Source organism: Cnephaeus nilssonii (genome assembly GCF_951640355.1).
Source record: "Cnephaeus nilssonii genome assembly, chromosome: 3".
Lineage (NCBI taxonomy): Eukaryota > Metazoa > Chordata > Mammalia > Chiroptera > Vespertilionidae > Cnephaeus > Cnephaeus nilssonii.
In genome coordinates this window covers 65,202,992-65,224,410 of record NC_137074.1, presented here as the reverse complement: position 1 = coordinate 65,224,410, position 21,419 = coordinate 65,202,992, and the positions used below count along the sequence as shown (strand labels likewise).

Below are 21,419 nucleotides of genomic sequence, written 5' to 3'. Positions count from 1 at the left end.
AGTCCGAGAGGGAGACAGTGTACAGGAGGCAAGGAGAAGCAGTCAGTTCTCTTCCTGACTGGGCTGAAGGGAAAACTCAGGTCAGCTCAAGGAATGAAACTGATCATATCTATAGAGGTCTGTGTGTGCTGCAGACCAAGAATTTAGTTAAGGGTTATGCTACACGTGCAGTGCCTGATGAATTCACTTCCCTTCTTTCCAAAGATCCACCAACATTGCCAGAGGAGCTGACTCGCCGCTTGTTTAAAATCCGCATTTACTTACTGCTTGCTGCCCATCCACAAGATCCTTATACCCGGGACTAGATGGAGGCTGAAGTTTGCAAGGTCTCTTCTCAATCTCAGTAGAGTTGAGTTACAGATGAAATGCCACTTGAGACACACAATCTCGTTACGAGGCAACTTGCCGAACCCTGGCTTCTCACTCCTGTCATGAATTTGATGAGCAAGATGGTAGGAAAGCCCCAGGACGGATGGTGGTCTAGAACAAGTGCTCCCTCTGCTGGCCAGAAGAAGTAGCATGCCAGCTGGTAGATTGGTTGCTACCTCTTTTATCCAGCCAAGGCTAACTTGGAAAAACTCATCAAGATGCAACATGATTTTCAGAAAAGCAGTATTTTAAAAATATTTCAAGAAAGAAAGTGAAGGACTATAAGCAATATGCAAATGATAGGGAAGGAGAAGTAGAACAGGTAAGAGAAATAAGATGTGACTTCAGACACAACCTGGGTGAGGGCCTGGGCTAACGCTCCCAGTCTTCATTTAGCTAATTCCTGGGTCCCTCAGATCCAGGCTGCAACTCACCTTCTAGCCCACTGGCTTTAAACAGCAACAAAAAGGGGACCAGCTAACACTGTCCCTGCTAGCCTTTCTTGCCAATGGCTAAAAATTCAGATAAAACCACAAACACAAATTTCCTAAAACAAAACATATGAAAGATGCTTTCTTAGTATGAGACACAGCCTTCTGAGACTTCATATTCAATCCAGTTGGTTCCAAACAAATCTGAAATGGCTCAGCTCAATAACATGTTGGGTACTACATGGCTGGGTCTCGTTTTAGACTTTTAGATACATTTACTTTAAAATAACAGGATTGTTTCAGGAGACAACTTCTGGGGAATTTTATGTCAGAAATCTTGGGTGGATTTGAGAAAAAAAAAAGTAAACTTAAAAGGCTTCATCGGTTCTCCGCTCCGATGGGAACTTAATGGGTGGGAGGATAATGCCGCCTTTCTTACGCAAAATAGAAATCTCATGCTTTAAGGCCAAAATCTTTTCCGCCTGGAGTCGGATCAATTGAGTGACCTTCTCTCGTGCCACAATATCTGCTTTCCGAGGGCCCTGGAAGGCATTGCCCTGTTGAAAGAAATCATCTCCTTACTTGAAGCATCATTTTGGATGTGAAAACATCTGTCTTTATATATTGGTTGGGAATGCCTGCCTTGGTCCATTTAAACAGCCATTGCTCCTTCCTTTAAGGGGCCTACATTCTTCCACTGAAATCCCACCGTTAGAAATGTGTTCCTTTGCACTAACAAACAACTCTTAAAATGCAAGTATCCTTTAGACGGGTAAGCCACCACTCATACCTTAGAGGGCTTATCACTGGAATCACAAAAGACAAGGTGCCTCCGTTTTTTATACAGCTCATAGTCATATTTTACTTCCCAAAAAGAAAATCATCTTCATGTCCTGCCCTAGCCAGTTTGGCTCAATGGATAGAGCATTGCCCTGCAGACTGAAGGATCCTGGGTTCAGTTCTGGTCAAGGGCACTTAACCTCGGTTGCAGGCTCGATTCCTGGCCCTGGTCGGGGCCAGTGCGGGAGGCGACCAATCAATGTGTTTCTCTCACATGGATGTGTGTCTCTCACATTCATGTTTCTCTCCCCCTCCTTTCCACTCTCTCTAAAAATCAATGGAAAAATATCCTCGGGGGAGGATTAACAACAGCCAAAAATCACCTGTATGTCCTTATCTGGTTTCATCCCCCGTCCAGCCAACTCCTGCTCACACTCCAGACCTCACTCTCAGGGAGGCCTTCTTTGCCCCATGGACTCGGCTAGGGTCTCCTGCTCTGTGTTCTATCAAAACAGCCACCCTGTGTCATTGGAATCATCAGAGTGCACCATTTAAAATGTATGACATTTGACCACTTTTTAACCTAAAAGTGGAAATTTGTTATGGTTCCACCTAAATGTTTGATATATTTCTTGGGAGATCCTGTATCTCACCACTGTACCCAGCACTCGCCCTAGAACTTGTTACCTAAGTAGATGCTCAATAAAATTTGAACATGAGCTAAAGCGCAGAACATTGCCACCCAGCTGGTATGTACTCTCTGCCAGGTGCTTCATTTAATCCTCACAACAACTCTGTGAATTCCATCGTGGTGTTCTAGTTTTACAGAAACTGGGACAGAGATGCATGAACTGGCCCAAGTGATTATATTATTAAGGACCGGAAGCAGGGCCACAATCCGGTTACCGAAAGCCAAAAGCCCATGATTTGTCCATTACCCTCACTTACGATGGCAGACCTTCCTAGCAAATGGGGGTTATCATTACCCAATAGCTTCTCTCTTGCCTGCCTTTGCTCTAGAGGCTGTGAAAACTAAACACTAACATTACCCAGTTTCTCCTCCAGCTAGGGTTGGCTGAGTGAATGTAAGCAGAAAACTGGTGCTTTCTTATGAAGGCACAGAACGGGCTGGCATGTGGATGTGAAACATAGACCTGACGCAGCTGTTTTGTGACTCTGAGGAGAACTTCAGAGAATCAGAGAGACACTGGCCCCTGATATCACAGACCCACTAAATCAACCCCCTTAAGTCACCTCTAGACTTCTTGTTCAGTGAAAACAAAATGAGCCCTATTTGTTTAAGCTACTTTCAATGGGGCTTTTGGTTATCGGCAGCTAAATGCTTGTACCAACTCACCAGTCATTCCAGGCAGTCATGTCATTTTAAAGGCACCTTAATTTTCCCTCATTCTCCTCACCATATCCAAAAAGTTTTTGACTACTCTTACTTGGAAATTCCTTTTGACACTAGCTTCTCACCATCTGCATCCCAATTCATGCCTCGACTGTTGTAAGAAGATCAAGTCAGCTTTGGAGGTAGACAGACCTCGTTTTAAAAACTCACTTCCTGTGCATTAGCTCTGAGAGCTTAAGCAAGTTACTGACTACTCTGAGCTTTGGGAAGTAGTGTTTTGAAGATTAAATGAGATATCCTATGTCAGTGGTCGGCAAACTCATTAGTCAACAGAGCGGCAAACCGCGGCTCGCGAGCCACATGTGGTTTGCCGACCACTGTCCTATGTAAAGAGACTGCACATGTAAAGATATACTGTAAAGATACACTCTGGCCGAAACCGGTTTGGCTCAGTGGATAGAGCATCGGCCTGCAGACTGAAAGGTCCCAGGTTCGATTCCGGTCAAGGGCATGTACCTTGGTTGCAGGCACATCCCCAGTGGGGGGTGTGCAGGAGGCAGCTGATCGATGTTTCTCTCTCATCGATGTTTCTAACTATCTCCTTTCCTCTCTGTAAAAAATCAATAAAATATATTTTTTAAAAAAAAGATACACTCTGTAAAGACATACACTATTAATTTTCCCATCCAACTGATCTCCTACCTCCAAACTCTTCCCAGTGTATCTGCACTTGTCAAAGCACATCAAGTCAACAACTGTTTACTGACTGCTTACTCTGTGATTTTATTTGGGCATCAACCCTCTCAAACACTGCCTTGATTCTCCACTCAAAAACTCAGTGGATAAAGGGCCCTCGGTTTTCTGATTCTAAGCTTCCTCTCATATCTAATGTCCACTTACAAGCTTTCCAAATCCTCCTATTCGTTCTCCGTGGATTAACCATATTCTTTCTCCTTTTGGACTTGGACTTAGACCAGAGATCTTAAACTCAAGCATGCATCAGAGTCACCTGGAAGGCTTGTTAATGTGGTTTGATGCCATGACTTCCCCAGCCCCCCAGCTTCTGGCTCAGTAGATCTGGGTTATTTCTAACAATCTCCCAGGTGATGCTGATGCTTTCTTCAGGGCACATACTTTGAGAACTCCTGGCTGAGACCACTTCCAGGTGCTTAAAGAAAACCAAGAGAAACAATAGGCAGTTTTGCAAAACCTATTGTAAGAATATGAGCTATAGTTCAGAATATGTGTTGGGTCCCTGGAGGGCAAGACTTGAAGGGTGAATTTTATTAAATAAGTAGTATCCATCACACATTAAGGAACACTGTGTTAGGCTCAATAAATATTATAAAGAGCCAGTTGAAAACCCTAAGAAGGAACAAGTGCTTTAGTGAGGCAACATGTGAGAGCCCACAAGTCAAGATACCCACTTTAGGTCAAATGGAAGGAACAGATATTGGAAATGGATGTTAGACACCAAATTCGGGTAGAATATTAGTATTATTTATACCTACATAGCCTTATCTCTCCAGGGCCAAGGCAAACCCCATAGATTAGCATTTATGTAAGTTCATGGCCCCAAGTTGCACCCGATGAAGCTAGTTCCTCAGGCTCCCTGTGATGGGACCAGTGTCACATCGGTGTTCTCAGGGACCGGGCTGAGGCGAGAAGCAGTCTACTAGTAAGATCAAGGTTTGCTGAAACGCCAGCACTGAGATTCCCATGAACACTACCGCTACCGAACTTCCCCGTGCAACAGGGGGCCTGAAGGAGAGCAGCATACCTGCTGGTTCTGGAGCGTGTTCAACCGAGAATCAAGCTTCTTCTTTTCAATACACAGATCATTCATCTGGTGGAGCTTTTTGGTGTGTTCTTTCGTCTTCATCATCAGTTCCCAGCGCACTTGCGCAATCTTTTCCTACCAGGGCAGGAAGATGCAGAATGGATGACATGAATGAGAGGAAATAGAGAAAAATGAATGTGCGGCTTTGATCAAAGCCATCAGGCAAACGAAGTGATGTGCACATGGAAAAAATATAATCAGAAGTCAGTATGAAAACGCAGCCAGAAGCAACTTCATGGGGTCTAGTCTGATTACAGAAAAGATAAGAAGACTGTAGGTATGATCAAAGACAAAAGTAGGCAAAATAAGACAGACATCAATATCACTCCATTGTTGAGGAATGAATTAGCATGCAGACTGAGTGCTGGCATTAACTAGTGAAAAGGGAGAACAATAATTTAAGCAGAAAACTTGCAGATGCTCTTTCCCAGTCTTGGCCCAGGATCCCCCAAGACCCTGAATGGCCATACATCTGCTAGTGGCTTTCCTTTGTTCTCTTACTTCTCCAATAAATTATTTTAGATTGCACATATCCTGTCCAGCACTCCCCTCCTGGAGACCAGTCCCATCACAGGAGCACCTAAGCCATTTACTTCGTTACAGCACAGAGGCAAATCTTGGATAAAAAGACGCTGAGACGAGAGCACTGGGAACCTCCCCACCTCCCCTATCTACTGATGAGATGCGACAGTAACTGAAGAAGTCAATGACTTGTGGGCTCTGAAATCACCATAAAAGCTCCTCTCCTTGAATCGGGCTGTACCAGGGCACCGCCTCACCTCATGTTCCAGGAATGACATAGGCATGGACCTCTTCTAAGGCCCTGCCAGCTAACTAGTCCACCTCTTGTTATAAAATTTGTTACTCAGAGTTGAATAATTCCCAGATTGTAACAGCATGTAAACGCTATATAGAATAACACAATTAGGATCCTCGGAGTATAGCCGTTCCGTTTCTAACACTGTTAGAGCATTTATACATGAATGTTGACCTCAAAATGAAGCCTTTCTGTAATCATGCCATTTTGCCATCATATTTACATGCACCCTGGACCCCAAATGCCGGTGCTGGTGCCTTCATCCCAAGGTAGACTAGTCCCTCCAACTCAGTGAATGGTAAGGAAGCTGAGATAGGCTTAAGGTCAGGAGCTCCCACTGGGGATCGAGCCCACAACCCAGGCATATGTGCTGACCAGGAATCGAGCCGTGACCTCCTGGTGCATAGGTTGAACATTGGCTCAACCACTGAGCCATGCTGGCCAGGCCAAAGTTACACTTATACATATTTTTCTTCTGGTTTGCATTTTCTTATTTTAACAGTATAATATATTAATTTGTGGTTTAAACTTTTTAGAACTTTGAATGAAATCCAATAAGCAAGGACACCAACTGTGCATACTGTTAAGGCCCTCGGCCTCAGTGGCTTCATTTCCTGGAACAGAGTACAAATCATTGGAACTAAACAGAGATATTGCCTCAGAGACAAGATAAAAATCACAGGTCATTGGAGCTGAAAGTGACCATAGAAGCCACTATGTCTCACCCCTCATTTTATAAAAGAGGAACCCGAGACAAAGAAAGGTTGAGGGACTTTCTTGGGACCCAAGATGACTATGGAAAAGCTTAGTCTGAGAGTTAATGCAACACGCCATCCCCCACCTATTCTGTAAAGACAAATCCTGTTCATGGGTCCATTTCTATCAAAGAAGAGCTTTGAAACTACTAAAACAAGAGGTTACAATCAATTCAAATTACATATTATTGATTGGTTTTTGCCTCCAAACATGAGAATTAGAAGACATAAATGCTTACCACATGTCTAAAACACAGGCCTTAAAAGAATATTAGAGATCAATAATTTGTTCTGAATAACTTTCAAGGTCTAATTTATTAACAACCTTATTCTGACTATTGAAAACCCAGGTAATCCTTCCTAAATTTCATTTTTTTAGATGTCCTTTTTTTCCTGACCATAAAAGGAATTCACATCTATATATATATATATGTATAAAAGTCTAATATGCTAAGTGTCTGACCGAGTGGCCGATCGTTTCAGTTGACCGCTCGACCAGTGGCTATGACGCACACTGATCATCACAGGGAAGGCACTCCAACCAGTAGGTTAGCTTGCTGCTGGGGTCTGGCCGATGGGGACTGGGCAAGATGGGCCAGACACACTCTGAAGCCCTCCTGCAGTCCCTTCCCGGCCGGCTGGCCCCAATAGCTCTGATGGGGACTGGGCGAGACGGCCCCAAACGGGACTGGGTGAGACAGGCTGGACGTGCCCTGGAGCCCTTCCACAGTCCCCCCCCCCCCCCGGCCCCAGTGGGCCCCGATCAGGACTGGGCAAGATGGGCCGGACACACCCTGGAGCCAACCTCCGGTGGTCCCTCCCCGGCCTCTAAAATATTTCTTCTACTTAATATCCTTTCAATGTGCACGAATTCGTGCACCAGGCCTCTAGTCTATTATAATGAGCTTGAAAATACAAGGACAAATGAAGAAAATATCAAGCAGCCATAACCAAAAAAAGTCAAAGATAATATTGGTAATATTTCAGCATATTTTTAAATATATATGTACTAGAGGCCCAGTGCATGATTTAATCATGCACCTGTTGCACCAGCGGGCTGGCTGTCCGCCGGTGCACCAGGCCTTCCGAAAGCCTCCTGCGCGGCGGAGGCTTTCGAAAGGCCTTGTGCCGGAGCAGACAGCCGGCCAGCTCCCCCGCTTTGGCTTTTGATGGCGGGGGAGCTGGCCGGCTGTCCGCCGGTGCACCAGGCCTTCCGAAAGCCTCCGGCGCGGCGGAGGCTTTCGAAAGGCCTTGTGCCGGAGCAGACAGCCGGCCAGCTCCCCCGCTTTGGCTTTTGATCGCGGGGGAGCTGGCCGGCTGTCCGCCGGTGCACCAGGCCTTCCGAAAGCCTCCGGCGCGGCGGAGGCTTTCGAAAGGCCTTGTGCCGGAGCAGACAGCCGGCCAGCTCCCCCGCTTTGGCTTTTGATCGCGGGGGAGCTGGCCGGCTGTCCGCCGGTGCACCAGGCCTTCCGAAAGCCTCCGGCGCGGCGGAGGCTTTCGAAAGGCCTTGTGCCAGAGCAGACAGCCAGCCAGCTCCCCCGCTTTGGCTTTTGATCACGGGGGAGCTGGCCGGCTGTCCGCCGGTGCACCAGGCCTTCCGAAAGCCTCCGGCACAGCCATGGCACAGACGCTGAGCTCGCGGTGCCACTGGCGCCGCGAGCTCAGCGTCCTGCTGGCCCTATCAGCTACCCCGGCCACCCTGAGTCCCGCCCCCTGCGCCTCCTGCTGGCCCAATCATGGGCATAGCGGAGTGATGGTAATTTACATATTACCATTTTATTATGTAGGATATATTACTATGTAGCTATAATATAAGCTTACATCCTATCTAATAATAGACAAATATGCAAATTGACCGCACCTTCGCTACACCCAAGCCACGCCCACCAGCCAAGCCACGCCCACCGATCAATCAGGACAAATATGCAAATTACCCCAACAAAGATGGCGGCTAATTTGCATATCAAGACAGCATAGAAAGAAGCCAAGAGCTGCAGAAGGGAGCAAAGCTGCAGAGAAGCAAGCAAGCCGGGGGGAGGAGAAGGGAGGAGCGGAGGCGGGGCCGGGGGAGAAGGGAAAAGCAGGCGGGCTGGTGGAGAAGGCGGGGTGGGGGAGAAGGGAGGAGCAGAGGCGGGGCCAGGGGAGAAGGAAGGAGAGGGGGCGGGCTGGCAGAGAAGGCGGGGCGGGGGAGAAGGGAGGAGCAGAGGCGGGGCCGGGGGAGAAGGAAGGAGAGGGGGCGGGCTGGCAGAGAAGGCGGGCCGGGGGAGAAGGGAGGAGCAGAGGCGGGGCCAGGGGAGAAGGAAGGAGAGCGGGCTGGCGGAGAAGTTAGAAAAGCAGGGGGGCTGGCGGAGAACGCGGGGCGGGGGACAAGGGAGGAGAGCAGGCAGGGTGGGGTAGAGTGCAGCAGGAAACCCTATTGCAGGATTTTTCCTGCAACGGGAACGCTAGTATTAAGATAATATGATATATACAATTTTTTATCCTGCATTAGACCATAAGCATCTTCCTACTGAATTAAAATTATTTCCAAAACATAAAAAAAAAAGATCAGAAGTTCCCAGAGGAGGGGTGGGATGGGAAAGGGGGGCTCACAGACCCGCCTTCAGCTGTACAGATGCTTCACAGGAATCGCATACAGCGCTCCAGGACTCCTTGCCTCCACCTAGACTGAACCGAAGTAGGTCAGGTGCCCTCGGTCCTTACCTCCCACTGCTTTATTTCCTTGGCATTTGTCAGCTCCTTTCGCAGTTTCTTGATCCTGAGCTCCTCAAGTGTTGTATTCACAGAAAGCGTCTGAAGAGCTGCGAGGTCTATCACGCGGCCGAACTTGCTGATCATCAGGTCGCGGACGGTTTCCTCCATTTCTGAAAGAAGACAGTCACTCCCAGGCTGTTGAACCACTCCCACTGTCACCAAGTGAACAACACCAGTAACAAGAACATCCCCGGGAAGGGGTTTCGTAAGAAGATGGAAAACGATGTTGTTACCAGTTGCTTTTTCCTCTGTAACTTTTCAGCGGCTACTTTCTTCACTTAAAATGCCCATTCCTGCACTATCTGTTCATCTACTTCAAGACCTTGTGTAAGCCCAGCTGGTGGGGCTCAGTGGTTGAGGGTCAACCTATAAACCAGGAGGTCCGGGTTCAACAGACTCGTCTTCCCCACTGGCTTACGCAACCTGACCTGCCCCTCCTCAGACTGCTGATGGACTCCAACTAGATTATAAACACTGCCATTTGTAAGCCTTTTGTTATTGATCTCTATAGCATCCGTTTTAAGAATAGAGCAGGCATTTAACAAAAGTTTCCGTCTTACTCCAAGCAAAAATGAAAGTCTGGCGGTGTTTCACAGGCCCTGCATGGTCTACCCTCCCTGCCCGTGTTGGCTCTCCCACCTCCTTCCTCACATCTCGCTCGTTGATTACTCCTTTGCATCTCACATATGCCAGGCTTGCTCCCATCATCCCACAGCCTGGAAGGCTGTTTCCCAAATAGCCACCTGCTTCACTCTGTCCAGCCCATTTTCTGAAAGCGAGTGGGAGACCCGTGGAAGACACGTCCAATACACTCCACTCTGAAGGTGTAGCTAGCAGCAGGTGCTGGTCCGCCAGCCGGGAAAAGCCACACCGTACCAGGCACGTCACCTTTGCAGAGATCTCTTCCCATCCTCCTAGGGACCTCACGCTGGCTTTCCCAGTCCTTTTCAGTGTGTCTTTTTAATGACTATCTCCAGTTGACCTGTAGTGTATTTCACTTGTGTTTTTTTAGGTGTTTTTTTAAATATTTTTTATTGATTTGTTACAGAGAGGAAGAGACAGGGATAGAGAGTTAGAAACATTGATGAGAGAGAAACATCAATCAGCTGCCTCCTGCACACCCCCTACTGGGGATGTGCCCGCAACCAAGGTACATGCTCTTGACCGGAATCGAACCTGGGACCCTTGAATCCGCAGGCCGACGCTCTACCCACTGAGCCAAACCGGTTAGGGCAATTTCACTTGTGTTTATTGTCTTTCCCCCGTGTGAGAATGCTGGGACACCTGGGCAAAATCCATCTGTGGGTTCTGAGCGCCTCAAGAAATGTAATCTTGTAACGAGACCTTCTCAGTCACAGCCCATCTTCAGGTGAAGCCTGAAGGCCCTGGGGTGTGACGTGATGCAGGTCTGTGGTAGTGCGGGAACTGTCTTCAGGTGTCATTGCTATGGTTGAGTTGTCACAGTGTAAGTGGCTAGGCTGCCATTTGGCACAGACCAGGGAGGGCTACTTATTTCTGTTCTGTGTGAGGAGGGACACCATCGATGTGTGTGATGCGGTGGCCATGACAACCAGTGATGCAAATGGAAGGGTTAAACTATTTGCCCAGTGTGGCTGGCCTATGGCTGCCCCTTGGCTCCCCTCCAGCTAGCCCCATCTGAGGGGGTAACCTCTCCCATGGCGATGCACTATAACATGGACTCTGGTCCTTGCTACACCCCTGTGGAGCCAGCCTAATGCCCTTCTGACTCCATCAGACCAGCTAATTCTCACTGGGGACATTAAGACTTCTGGAACATTCGCCACCCACCTTCCCCATGTCTGTGAGCTGTGCCCTCCTTGGAATGGAGGAAACGTAACCCTTCCAGCCCCATGCCCCAGGCTCTTTCTCCTCTCCTTCCCCGGGAGGCAGGGGGCCGCCACATACCAACTGTGGGGTCTCTCATCACTGGTTACAGGAAAGGAACTCACTCTAGTTTCATACTCAGAATTAGGAAATCAGTCTTTAACCAAATTCACAACCTGCTTTCAGAAAATGGCCTGGAGGTGAGAGAAACTAAACGTCACTGAATAAAACTCCCACCCCACGGAACTATGTTTTATTTTATTTTAACTAACACTCCAAAAGTGTGATACTTCATTTCATTTTCTTCACACATTTTCCCAAACTTGGTTTACCCAAATTGAAAGAAGTTTCCTCATTTTTATATTTGTTTATTCCTTGGTTTGATCAATAGTACTTCCAAATATAAACAGTATTCATGGGCTACAGAAGCCAAAGGAATGTGAAGCACGTGAGAAACACGAGTACCTCAAGGCTTACACCCGAGAGACCTCTGTGTCCCAAATAAGTGTTATGCAAACATGGAGCACTAACATGGACTTTTTAAATTTTATACTCCAGCCCCCGGGAGGGCAGAGGCACCAGCACTGGGGAAAGTGGCCTCTACAAATCCAAGCAACCTGGACTAGCTGACCACTATATTCTCCCTTTTTTGGTTTACTTTTTCAATTTTTCTTTAAAAAATCTATTTAATTGTAGCAAAACACACATGACAAAAAAATGATTTAAATGATACATTTTAAAGTGTACAGTTCTGTGGTATTAAGGTAGATGCTACAGTAATATTATTTTTATTAAAGCTGAAATACTTAATCACTTACACATAGATTCCATATATTGAATATTACCAAAGTTTTTTAAATATAATAATCTTTATACTGCATCTTATACTATCCAGTTCCAGATGGCTTAAAAATGCAAATGTGAAGAATACTACTTAAAGAGGAAACTATAAAAAAATCTTTAAGACCTCAAAACAGAAAAGGATTTCTTTTAAAAAAAATGTTTTTATTGATTTGAGAAGGGAAGGGAGGTTGAGAGAGACAGAAACATCAATGATGAGAGAATCATTGATCAGCTGCCTCCTGCACGCCCCCCCACAGGGGATTGAGCCCACATCCCGGGCATATGCCCTGACTGGGAATTGAACCATGACCTCCTGTCCTGGTTCATGAGTCAACACTCAACCACTGAGCCACACCACCTGGGCAGAAAAGGATTTCTTAAACAATACAGACACACACACAATGCACAAAGCACAAATTAATAGATGAAATTAACTATATTAAGATTTAAAATATCTATATCCCCAAAAGATACACTAAACAAAGTAAAAGGCAAGCCACAAATGAGAAGAGATTTGAAGTGCATTTAATGGACAAATAAAGGATATAGAAAGAACTCCCTAAAATTAATAAGAAAATGATGAAAAAAGAAGTTAAAGATGGGTAACGGACATAACAGGCAAGTTACAGAAAAGGAAACACAAATAGATGTATGCAAAGTTGTGCAACCTCGCCAGAATCAAGGAACTGTGAATAAAAACTACAATGAAAGACAATTTAACATCCACCAGGTTGGCAAAAATATCAAAGCCTGATTGTATCAAACACTGATGAGAATGTGAAGCCTGGGCAATTGTCACTCACTGTCAGGGGCCGGGGGCCGGGAGGGGAGCTAAAATGGTGAGGCTCAGAGGGGAGCTAAAATGGTACAACCACTTTGGAGGGCAATGTGGCAACATTGAAGAGAGCTGAAAATGTACACATCCCTCTGTTACCCAGGGGCCCCAACCTGGGATTCACCTTCACACACACACACACACACACACACACACACACTCACACACACACACACACTCACACACGGAGACATATACAAGAAGATTTGCTGAAACACTGCCTTGTAATGATGAAAAATTAGAAATACCTTAAACATCAACAGGAGACTGAAGAAATAAGTTATTTTACAGCCCTACGATGGATTATTATAATAGCACAGTGATTTTCAACCTTTTTCATCCCGTGGTACACATAAACTGAATATTGAATTTCTACGGCACACCAAAAAATCTTACATTTTTTGCCAATCTGACCAAAAAATAGGTATAATTTTGATTCATTCACATGGGACGGCTATTGTTGTGTTGGCTGTTGTCATTTTTTTATTTGGCAGCCTAAGGGTGAAGAGGTAGGTGCCCTGATTAAACAGTCAGGGACAGCATGTTTTAGAAATTCTTGCGGCACACCAGTTGCAAATCGCTGTGATAGCAGTTAAAATGAACAACTGTTGTAGCAATATGGATAACTCTAAAAACCTGGTTTCATACAGTGGACTGCAAAATTATATGAATAATATAGTATCACAATTAAAAAGTATACGGAGTAGTTTCACATATTGTGTGTGGACACACGCACATTCATGTGTACGCGCCTGGTACTGGATCCTGCGGAAAGGGATAGCATAAAAGTTTCTTAAGCTTGCTAGTGGTAAGTGGGTTATTATTGTGTTATTCTATATTTCACTGTACATAAACCCTTTTATAATTCAGAGAAATCATTTCTATGATAAAAGGTGTATCCCTTTAAACTAGGACAGTGGGAGAGATGGTAAGTAGGAAGATGAGAAGGTGCTTTTGTTCCCTCTTAATTCTTTAGTTACTTACTGTTTTCAAAGTTGGAGACAGTCACTTGAGAGTTCCCTCTTATCAATAAATATTGCGTATCAGTCAATATTACCAGATGTTCGTGGGCTTAGGTACTCACTGTGTATAGTTTTTGCCATCTCTCTCTTTTCCCGAATAAGCTGCTTCCGTCTCTCCCGCCACTCTTTGTTGAGTTTCTGCTGCTTGGAGTTCTCCTCCTGGAGCTGCACGATGCGCCCTTGGAGCCGACTCAAGGAGTGGTTAGAAAAGACCAGCGTTCCAGAAAGGTCAGTAGGTATTTCCCCAAATACCACATGCTCTATCTGGAAAAACAAAACCAGACAAAAATCAAAGCAAAGACCAAACTAAATGTGCAGTCACAGAGAGCACAGGGGAAGCAGTTCCTTCTGTTCCTTGTTTAGGTCATTGTCCACTGGCCTGGTGTTCTTCTCACCGCTAAGGAAGGTGAAAGCAGGAGGTTGCCTGCAGAGAATAAGCACATTATATCCCTCCGGGGACAGCAGATCTGCCCACTCAGATCATGGCTGATGTCTACTGCACAATGATGGGACAAACATTCAGGGCTGGCATATTAGGCAAATTGCTACAGACAGCTGACTCAGTTTGCGTCAGGTTACACAGAGAAAATTACACCCGAAACATCGCTGAAGGCAAAAATGACAAAACTGAAATGGTCCTAGTTAGGGCACATTGCGAGAAGGCAGGAAAAGACAATAATGCTGGGAAAATAGAAGGCAGCAGGAAAAGAGGAAGAGAAAATATGAGATGGATTGACTCCATAAAGGAAGCCACAGGCACGAGTCTACAGGAACTGAGCAGGGCTCTGAGGACAGGACACTGTGGACATCCTCATTCATAGGGTCACCCCGGGGTCAGAGCCAACTCAACAGCATGCAACGCAGACGCACCTATCCTAATAAAGGGTAATATGCTAATTAGGGCGGATGTCTTCCAGATGACCATCTGGACATCCTTCCAGACAAAGTCACAGAGGCTGCCTGAGGCTCAGGCAGCCATGGGGCTGCCAGTGGCAGCAGAAGCAGGGTGATGGGGGTGGTGCCTTCCCCTGATCGGCCAGGTCACCTCCGGCAGAGGGAGGCCAGACTGCAGCTTAGGCTGGGGGCCGAGGCAGAGGTGGTTAGGGGCGATCAGGCTGGCAGGGGGGCAAGGTAGGGTCGATCAGGCCAGCAGGGGCCAAGGTAGGTGCGATATGGCCGGCAGGGGGGCAAGGTAGTGGCGATCAGGCTGGCAGGGGAGCAAGGTAGGGGCGATCAGGCCAGCAGGCGGGCAGTTAGGAGCAATCAGGCCAGCGGGGGGGGGGGGGGGGGGGCAAGGTAGGGGCAATCAGGCTGGCAGGGGGGCAAGGTAGGGGCAATCAGGCCAGCAGGGGGGCAGTTGGGGGCAATCAGACCAGCAGGCAAAGCAGAGGCAGTTAGGGGTGATCAGGCAGGCAGGCAAGCGGTTAGAAGCCAGCAGTCCCGGATTGTGAGAGGGTGCAGGCTGGGCTGAGGGGATCCCCCCCACCCCCACCCCCCATGCATGAATTTCGTGCACCGGGCCTCTAGTGTATACATAAGGCTGATCCTGGGTTTTTCTTCCAAAATACTGCATTCTCTCTTTACCTGACAAAATATAATTTGACGAGCCTTTTCTCTCACTTTTATTATAATTCAAGTGTAGTGTGGAGATGAACACAAAATGGGGGGAAAGAATATTTCCCTTTTATCTTGACTTTGTCATTAATGAGTAGAGATTAAGTGAAAATCATTCTTGCATTATTACTTCATGTCTATTTAAAGACTGTGTGAAAAGTGATACGTGTGCAAGATCCAAGATTTCACCTGCCAAGCCATTCCACTCCTAAGTCCCAGGCTCACCATTCTCCAGACCTGAAATGATTCAACTTCCACAGCTGAACAGCAGGCCGCCGGGAAACGCACGTGTTTTGGTGTGACTGGCGTGTCATTCTACAGGGAGAATTCTCAGCAAGGGACTGCTCTTCTCCCCACCAATGACCCTGTGGAAAGGCCTGGGTGGGGTGGTTCTGCTCAGACAGAGGGGGCAACCTCTCCGGTACCCTCACCTGGTGGAGCTTGAGTGGAATCACAACCAGAATTTCATTCAGCTGCTGCTGCTTCTCTCGTTGATAAGCCTCCAGGTCCTCCTCTGCTGCGTTCAGATTAGTCGCCACAATTTTGACCTGTGGGAGGCCCCATGAGTGAAATGTTGACAAGATTCAGCAAACACATACCCGTGGTGGTAAATGATGGCATCTTGGAAGAAGGAGAAGCATGAGCAGGATCTGCTTTGCTGGGCTGGGCTGAAATGGGTGATCCCAGTTTGCAGCCCAGAAAGGTATGGTATGTTCATCCTAAGTCATGACCTACACCACTTTTTCCATCACTCCTGTGTCCCCAGAGCGTAGAGGTCTGGTGAGTGTGAGCTCAGAAGGCATGTCCTCATCTCGCTTCTCCTTTTGCGTGAAAAGCTACTCTCTTAGTACAGAGTGTCTTTGTCAGAATGGTTTGAATCTTGTTTGGTTATAGTGGGCTCAATAAGTTAAAGAAAAAAGCCTTTAAAGTGAGGAAACTACTAACTACAGTATTTCTGAAGCACATCTTCATCTCCTAAAAACTTGAACGTTCCCCAAATCATTTCCTATTTGAAAGAGGAGAAGCAATCTATCAAAAATATTTTTGAATATCAATCAAGGTAAGTGATGTTGCTTTAGGAAAGATGCCTAAGAGGGAAAATGAGCAGATAAGGGAGAAATTAATCAATATAATTATACCAAAAGTTTAGCTTACTGGTCTCCAACATGGGATGCACACCCCCAGAGAGTTAAAAAGTGAAGAAAGAAAATACCTGAGTTTCTATTTCTATTTACTTTTATCTTACTCTTTTTAATTTCTCTTTTTGTGAATGTTTCATATTATACAGAATACAGCTGACCCTGAACAATGTGGGGGTGGGGGATAGGGGCACCAAGCCTGCACAGTTGAAAATCCACGTATAACTTAAGTCAGCCCTCCACATTCATGGGTTCCCAACCACGGATTCCGAATACTGTTTTCAATCAGTGGTTGGTTGAATCTACAGATGCCAAACCTGGGGGTACGGAATGGGCTGAAAAAAAAAATCTGTTATAAGTGGACCTGTGCTGTTTAAGAGTCAACTGTATATTGTACAATAGTTCATAAATACAACTTATATATAAATATACATTTATTATGTGGGTATAAGCACCACACTTTTTTTTTTACATATAGAAATATGTAATCATAAAAGTTTGGGAACCAATGATTTAGGTAAAGAAAGTCCAATGCCCACTTCCCCCCCTCCACCATAACTGTGCTGAAAGGAAAAAAATCCTGGATGTAACATTTGAAGTGCCTCTTCTCTTCAGAAAAGTCCTACATTATGTCATTGCTATGAAACTGCAATGTTCTAGCGGGGAGAACGAGTAGCATGTTGAGGGTGATAAATAGACCTGAAAAAGGCAAAGCATACTTTTTTGGACAATGTATCATATTCCTTTTTGAGGTTATCAAGAATTTTCTTCTCTTCAACTAAGGCCTCCTCAATGTCGAGCCTTTTCTCTCGAAGTTGAAGCGCCAGTTCAAAAAGACCCACATCGCAATCTGAAAAGACAGAATAAAAGAGAAGCCCCATTTGTTATTTCTAGTGTTAAGTGTGGGCTTTGGAGCTTCAGAATTATTAATGTCCATTTGTGGGTTTATCTAGCAAGGTTTTATTACACTTGGGGCTCCATTATTCCAGGTGGAAACTATACTAGCCATGATAGGAATGATGGTACTAGCACTGATGTTCAGAGCAGTACTCTGAGCTAGGCTTTGTGCTAAGCCTTTTACATACGTTATCTCATTCAAGGCTCATAGGCCCTGCACGGTGGAAACTACTATTTTCATTTTATAGATGAGGACCCTAAGTCTCAGAGAGGGCACATAGCTGACATGTGGCAGAATGGGATTCGAGTACAGTATCTCTATATCAATTTCCGCTATATGACACTAACGGCCACATTTACCCACCAGGTAACAGATGAAGAATGTGAAAATATAATAGAGTACTACAGTGGCATTCAGGAACCTTAGTTCTAACCCTAGTTCTACCACTAAACTAGCTGTGGGACTGTCCAAGCCATTGAATCCTGGTATAAAATAACGAGGTGCAGTACAAGATTTTTTCGCTCTCTTCCACTCATAAAGATTATGATTGTAAGAAGACTCTTATTTTCAAAATCAAAACAAGATTTAAAATTTATTTGGAATTAAACTTAAAAATTTGATTTATAATTTATATGAAATTACTAGAAAAATAAATTTTAGACCAAATAGAAATTCTTTTTCTACTGAATCATTTACCTATGGAAACTGTAGGAATATTGGTCTGGATGTTTCAGTGAATATAAATTGCCCCCCATCTCCAGGAAACTGGTACAAACTGCCCTTACGAAACAGATTTGAAATATGAAAATGTGAATGGGTTTGTCAAAAAAGGGAGACCTTTGTAAAAGCAAAAACATAAAAAAATATATAATAATATTTTGTTTCTCTATAAAATGAAACTTGCTGCATAATTAATGACCCTAGATCATCGGCAGATTATTTAATTTGTCACTCATATATGGCTGCCTACAGAAACAGAAAGTCAACCATCCAGACAGTCCCCCAAAGTATTCATTAGACTATACTTTGTATACCTTAAACCACACTTTCCTTAAATACTATTATGAAACAATTGAGAAGACGAAAAAGAAAAAAGAAAAAAGAAAGGACCTTCTTGGTATGGTCAATTCATAGTCACTTCACAGAGAACACCTGGTTTTATCCAACTTACTTGTTGGGCAGATAGAATCATCAAAAACCTCATCTTCAGATATAGACTCATCTTCATCACTCTCCAAGCTGGATTCCTCCTCACTTGATTCCTCACTCTCCTCATCTTCCTCTAGGGAGGGAGTAAAACATTGCCAATAAGCAGAAGTTCCTGTGTTAAGCTAAATCCCACATTTTAAAAATAAGGCATTTTTCAATGAGTAAGTCACTAGGAAAATGGCAGAGAAAAAGCAGGGAATTACTTAATATTTTCAGAAGAGTTTAAAATGGCTAAAGTCATAGAGACCACAAACTCAAATGCCTGCAGAAGGTTGTGCAATTAATTTCAATCCATCAAGTCACAGGGGATTGAGGCCAAGCAGTCAAATTGCCTCTGCTGGGACCCACCTAACACACAGTTGGTTACACAGGTCCACAATTCCTAAACCACAGTGCCCTCAAAGCAGAGATTTCCACAACTCATCTGAACTGAAGGAATGCTATGTATAATCTTTTTTAACCCACTTAGTGTGAACGTTCATGTGTTGATGCAGAAGGACTGAGATGTTTGATTTAGAGAACCTGCCGCAAAGCCTGCTGGGGGTTACTTGACAAAGATTCTTCTTTAACCAAACTTGAGTCAGCCCCCACTGAGTTCTCTTTCTGACTAGTCTTTGGCCTTGGGTTCTGTCCTTGGCCCATTTAGTCCAGTTTTAGGAAGAATCCTGCTATCAGTTTAGTAAAAATCCCCCACCCTTGATATCTGACCCAATTTCTTTCTTTCTTTTTTTTTTTTTTTTTTGACCCAATTTCTTATTCCTTGCCCACAATATCTTATCACCATGGCCTTCCTTCAGCCAAAATCCTGTTAGGTCAGTTTAGCAAAGGATTACCTCTTACTACTTTTCCATCCACTGACCCCTCACCCTGCTCCTTGGCTATAAATTTCCACTTGTCCTTGTACTCCAAGTTGCACTGATTTCTCTTCCTTTCTACAAAATCCCATCATAGTAGTCCCCCCTAAATAAAGTCTGCCTTATTGTTCTTTAACAAGTGTTATGAATGATTTCTTTAATAATGTCATATACAATCTATAATAATAAAAGTGTAATATGCTAATTAGACCGGATGTCCTTCCGGACCAAGCCGCAGAGGTGGCCCCAGGGGCAGTGGGGGCCGAGCCCTTTGCACAAATTTCGTGCATCGGGCCTCTAGTATCTTTTATAAAATATAAAAATGTTTGAATACTAAAACACATCTGCCTCCTCAAGTTCTGGATAAGGGGTTATAGACCTCTGCCACCCAACTCTGCCCCATTTTCTTTTCCTTTTTTTTTTTCAGGGCTAAATTTATTTTTGTTGTTGACAGTATTACAGGTGTCCTCCATTTTCCCCGATTTGTCCCCCTTTACACAGCAACCCCCCCCCCAAGGCCTCATTTTCTTTTAAAACACCTTGAGGACCTTTATGAACCATAGATCATCAAATGGAAATTTGCATCTTATAAAACATCAAATTAGAGATAAGAGGTGGACCTCATACTCTGTGGATTCCTTAAATATAAGATCTCCCATAAAATTACTTTAAGTCATCTGTACCAACTTATGCAATAAAGCATCAAAGTTTAAAATTAGACCTTAAAATTCTTACATAATAGAATTCTACTTTTCCCTATTTCTCCCACTAAAGATAGTTAAAAACCCTGGGCATTACTTATAAAACGAACATAAGAAGATTCTGACAAGCAGAAAGAAGGGAGATAAACTATGCACCTCAGAACCCGAGAAACAACACGCTGATGACTTCCTTGGCCTCATATCTCAGACTCAGAGATGAATAAGTTGGCAATTTGGAAACACCAACAGGTGCAGATACAGAAGGACCCAACAAGAATTTTCTCTCTCTCGCCAAATGACCAGGAAAGAGGCCACCTAGTAAGACATTTAGATGGTAACCCAACCAAATACCACAAGAAAAAAAACGTGGCCCCACTCCCACCCATATCAGCAAAGGCCAAGTGAGGAACCTAGACATCCACTCTTGTGAAGCTGTAGTGAGCCACACCAACAGTCCCATGAGGATGGTGTCAGAGGTGGCCACACAGGAAAGCGGGATTTGTATTCCTGCTGGCTGATAATTGGCCACCTTTTCTACCATTAAGGTATTTGTGGAAAAAAAAAAAAAAGATATTTGCAGAGACCCTATGGGTAGCCTGGACTTCCACTCTCTCCTGGAAGTAACAAGGTTCCCTTCACACTCCCCACAGAGGTGGAGTCCAAAGAGCCCTGGAGGAGAAGCAAGATTTTCACCATTGCCCAGAACTGTGGTCGGCAAACTGCGGCTCGTGAGCCACATGCGGCTCTTTGGCCCCTTGAGTGTGGCTCTTCCACAAAATACCACAGCCTGGGCGAGTCTATTTTGAAGAAGTGGCGTTAGAAGAAGTTTAAGTTTAAAAAATTTGGCTCTCAAAAGAAATTTCAATTGTTGTACTGTTGATATTTGGCTCTGTTGACTAATGAGTTTGCCGACCACTGGCCCAGAAGTACCAAGGCCATCCCCAATATGTGGATTACAAGGGGGAGCTGGGACTCCCATCTGCACAGCAGTGACAAGGAGATCACCCTTCCCTGGGGTGACAAGGAAGGCTGAATATCTCCACCTAGCAGTAAGAAGTGGGCACCCACCCCTTTCTCTGGCAGGGCAGTATTAGAGAAAGGCAAGTAGAATGGAAGATATTAATGACATAAGGAGTCTCATAACATAATATGAAAGTTTCCAGGTTTTAGTATCAGGATAACACCAGCTTCAGAATGTGAATTGGGAAGTTTTCTCTCCTCTTTGATTTTCTGGATGATATTGTATACAATAGTAGTAATTCTTCAAATGCTTAGTAGAGTTCTCCAGTGAAACTATTTAGAGCATTAGATTTCATCAGGGGAGTTTTAAAATTACAAATTCAGCTCAATCGGTGTGGC

At 44.9% G+C, this 21,419-nt stretch overlaps 1 protein-coding gene across 1 annotated transcript in view; it reads right to left on the bottom strand.

Moving 5' to 3' along the window:
- Positions 1–71: 71 nt before the first annotated feature.
- The window catches only part of CFAP44 (cilia and flagella associated protein 44), a 126,518-nt gene continuing 105,170 nt past the window's right edge, over positions 72–21,419 (bottom strand). The window contains exons 29-35 of the mRNA XM_079766309.1: positions 18,468–18,578; positions 17,118–17,248; positions 15,691–15,807; positions 13,708–13,909; positions 9,050–9,210; positions 4,715–4,849; positions 72–1,357 (exon numbers count right to left, since the gene is read on the bottom strand). Of these exons, the coding sequence (XP_079622435.1) occupies positions 1,169–1,357; positions 4,715–4,849; positions 9,050–9,210; positions 13,708–13,909; positions 15,691–15,807; positions 17,118–17,248; positions 18,468–18,578 (1,046 nt within the window). The 3' untranslated portion in view covers positions 72–1,168. The remainder of the gene's footprint in view (positions 1,358–4,714; positions 4,850–9,049; positions 9,211–13,707; positions 13,910–15,690; positions 15,808–17,117; positions 17,249–18,467; positions 18,579–21,419) is intronic.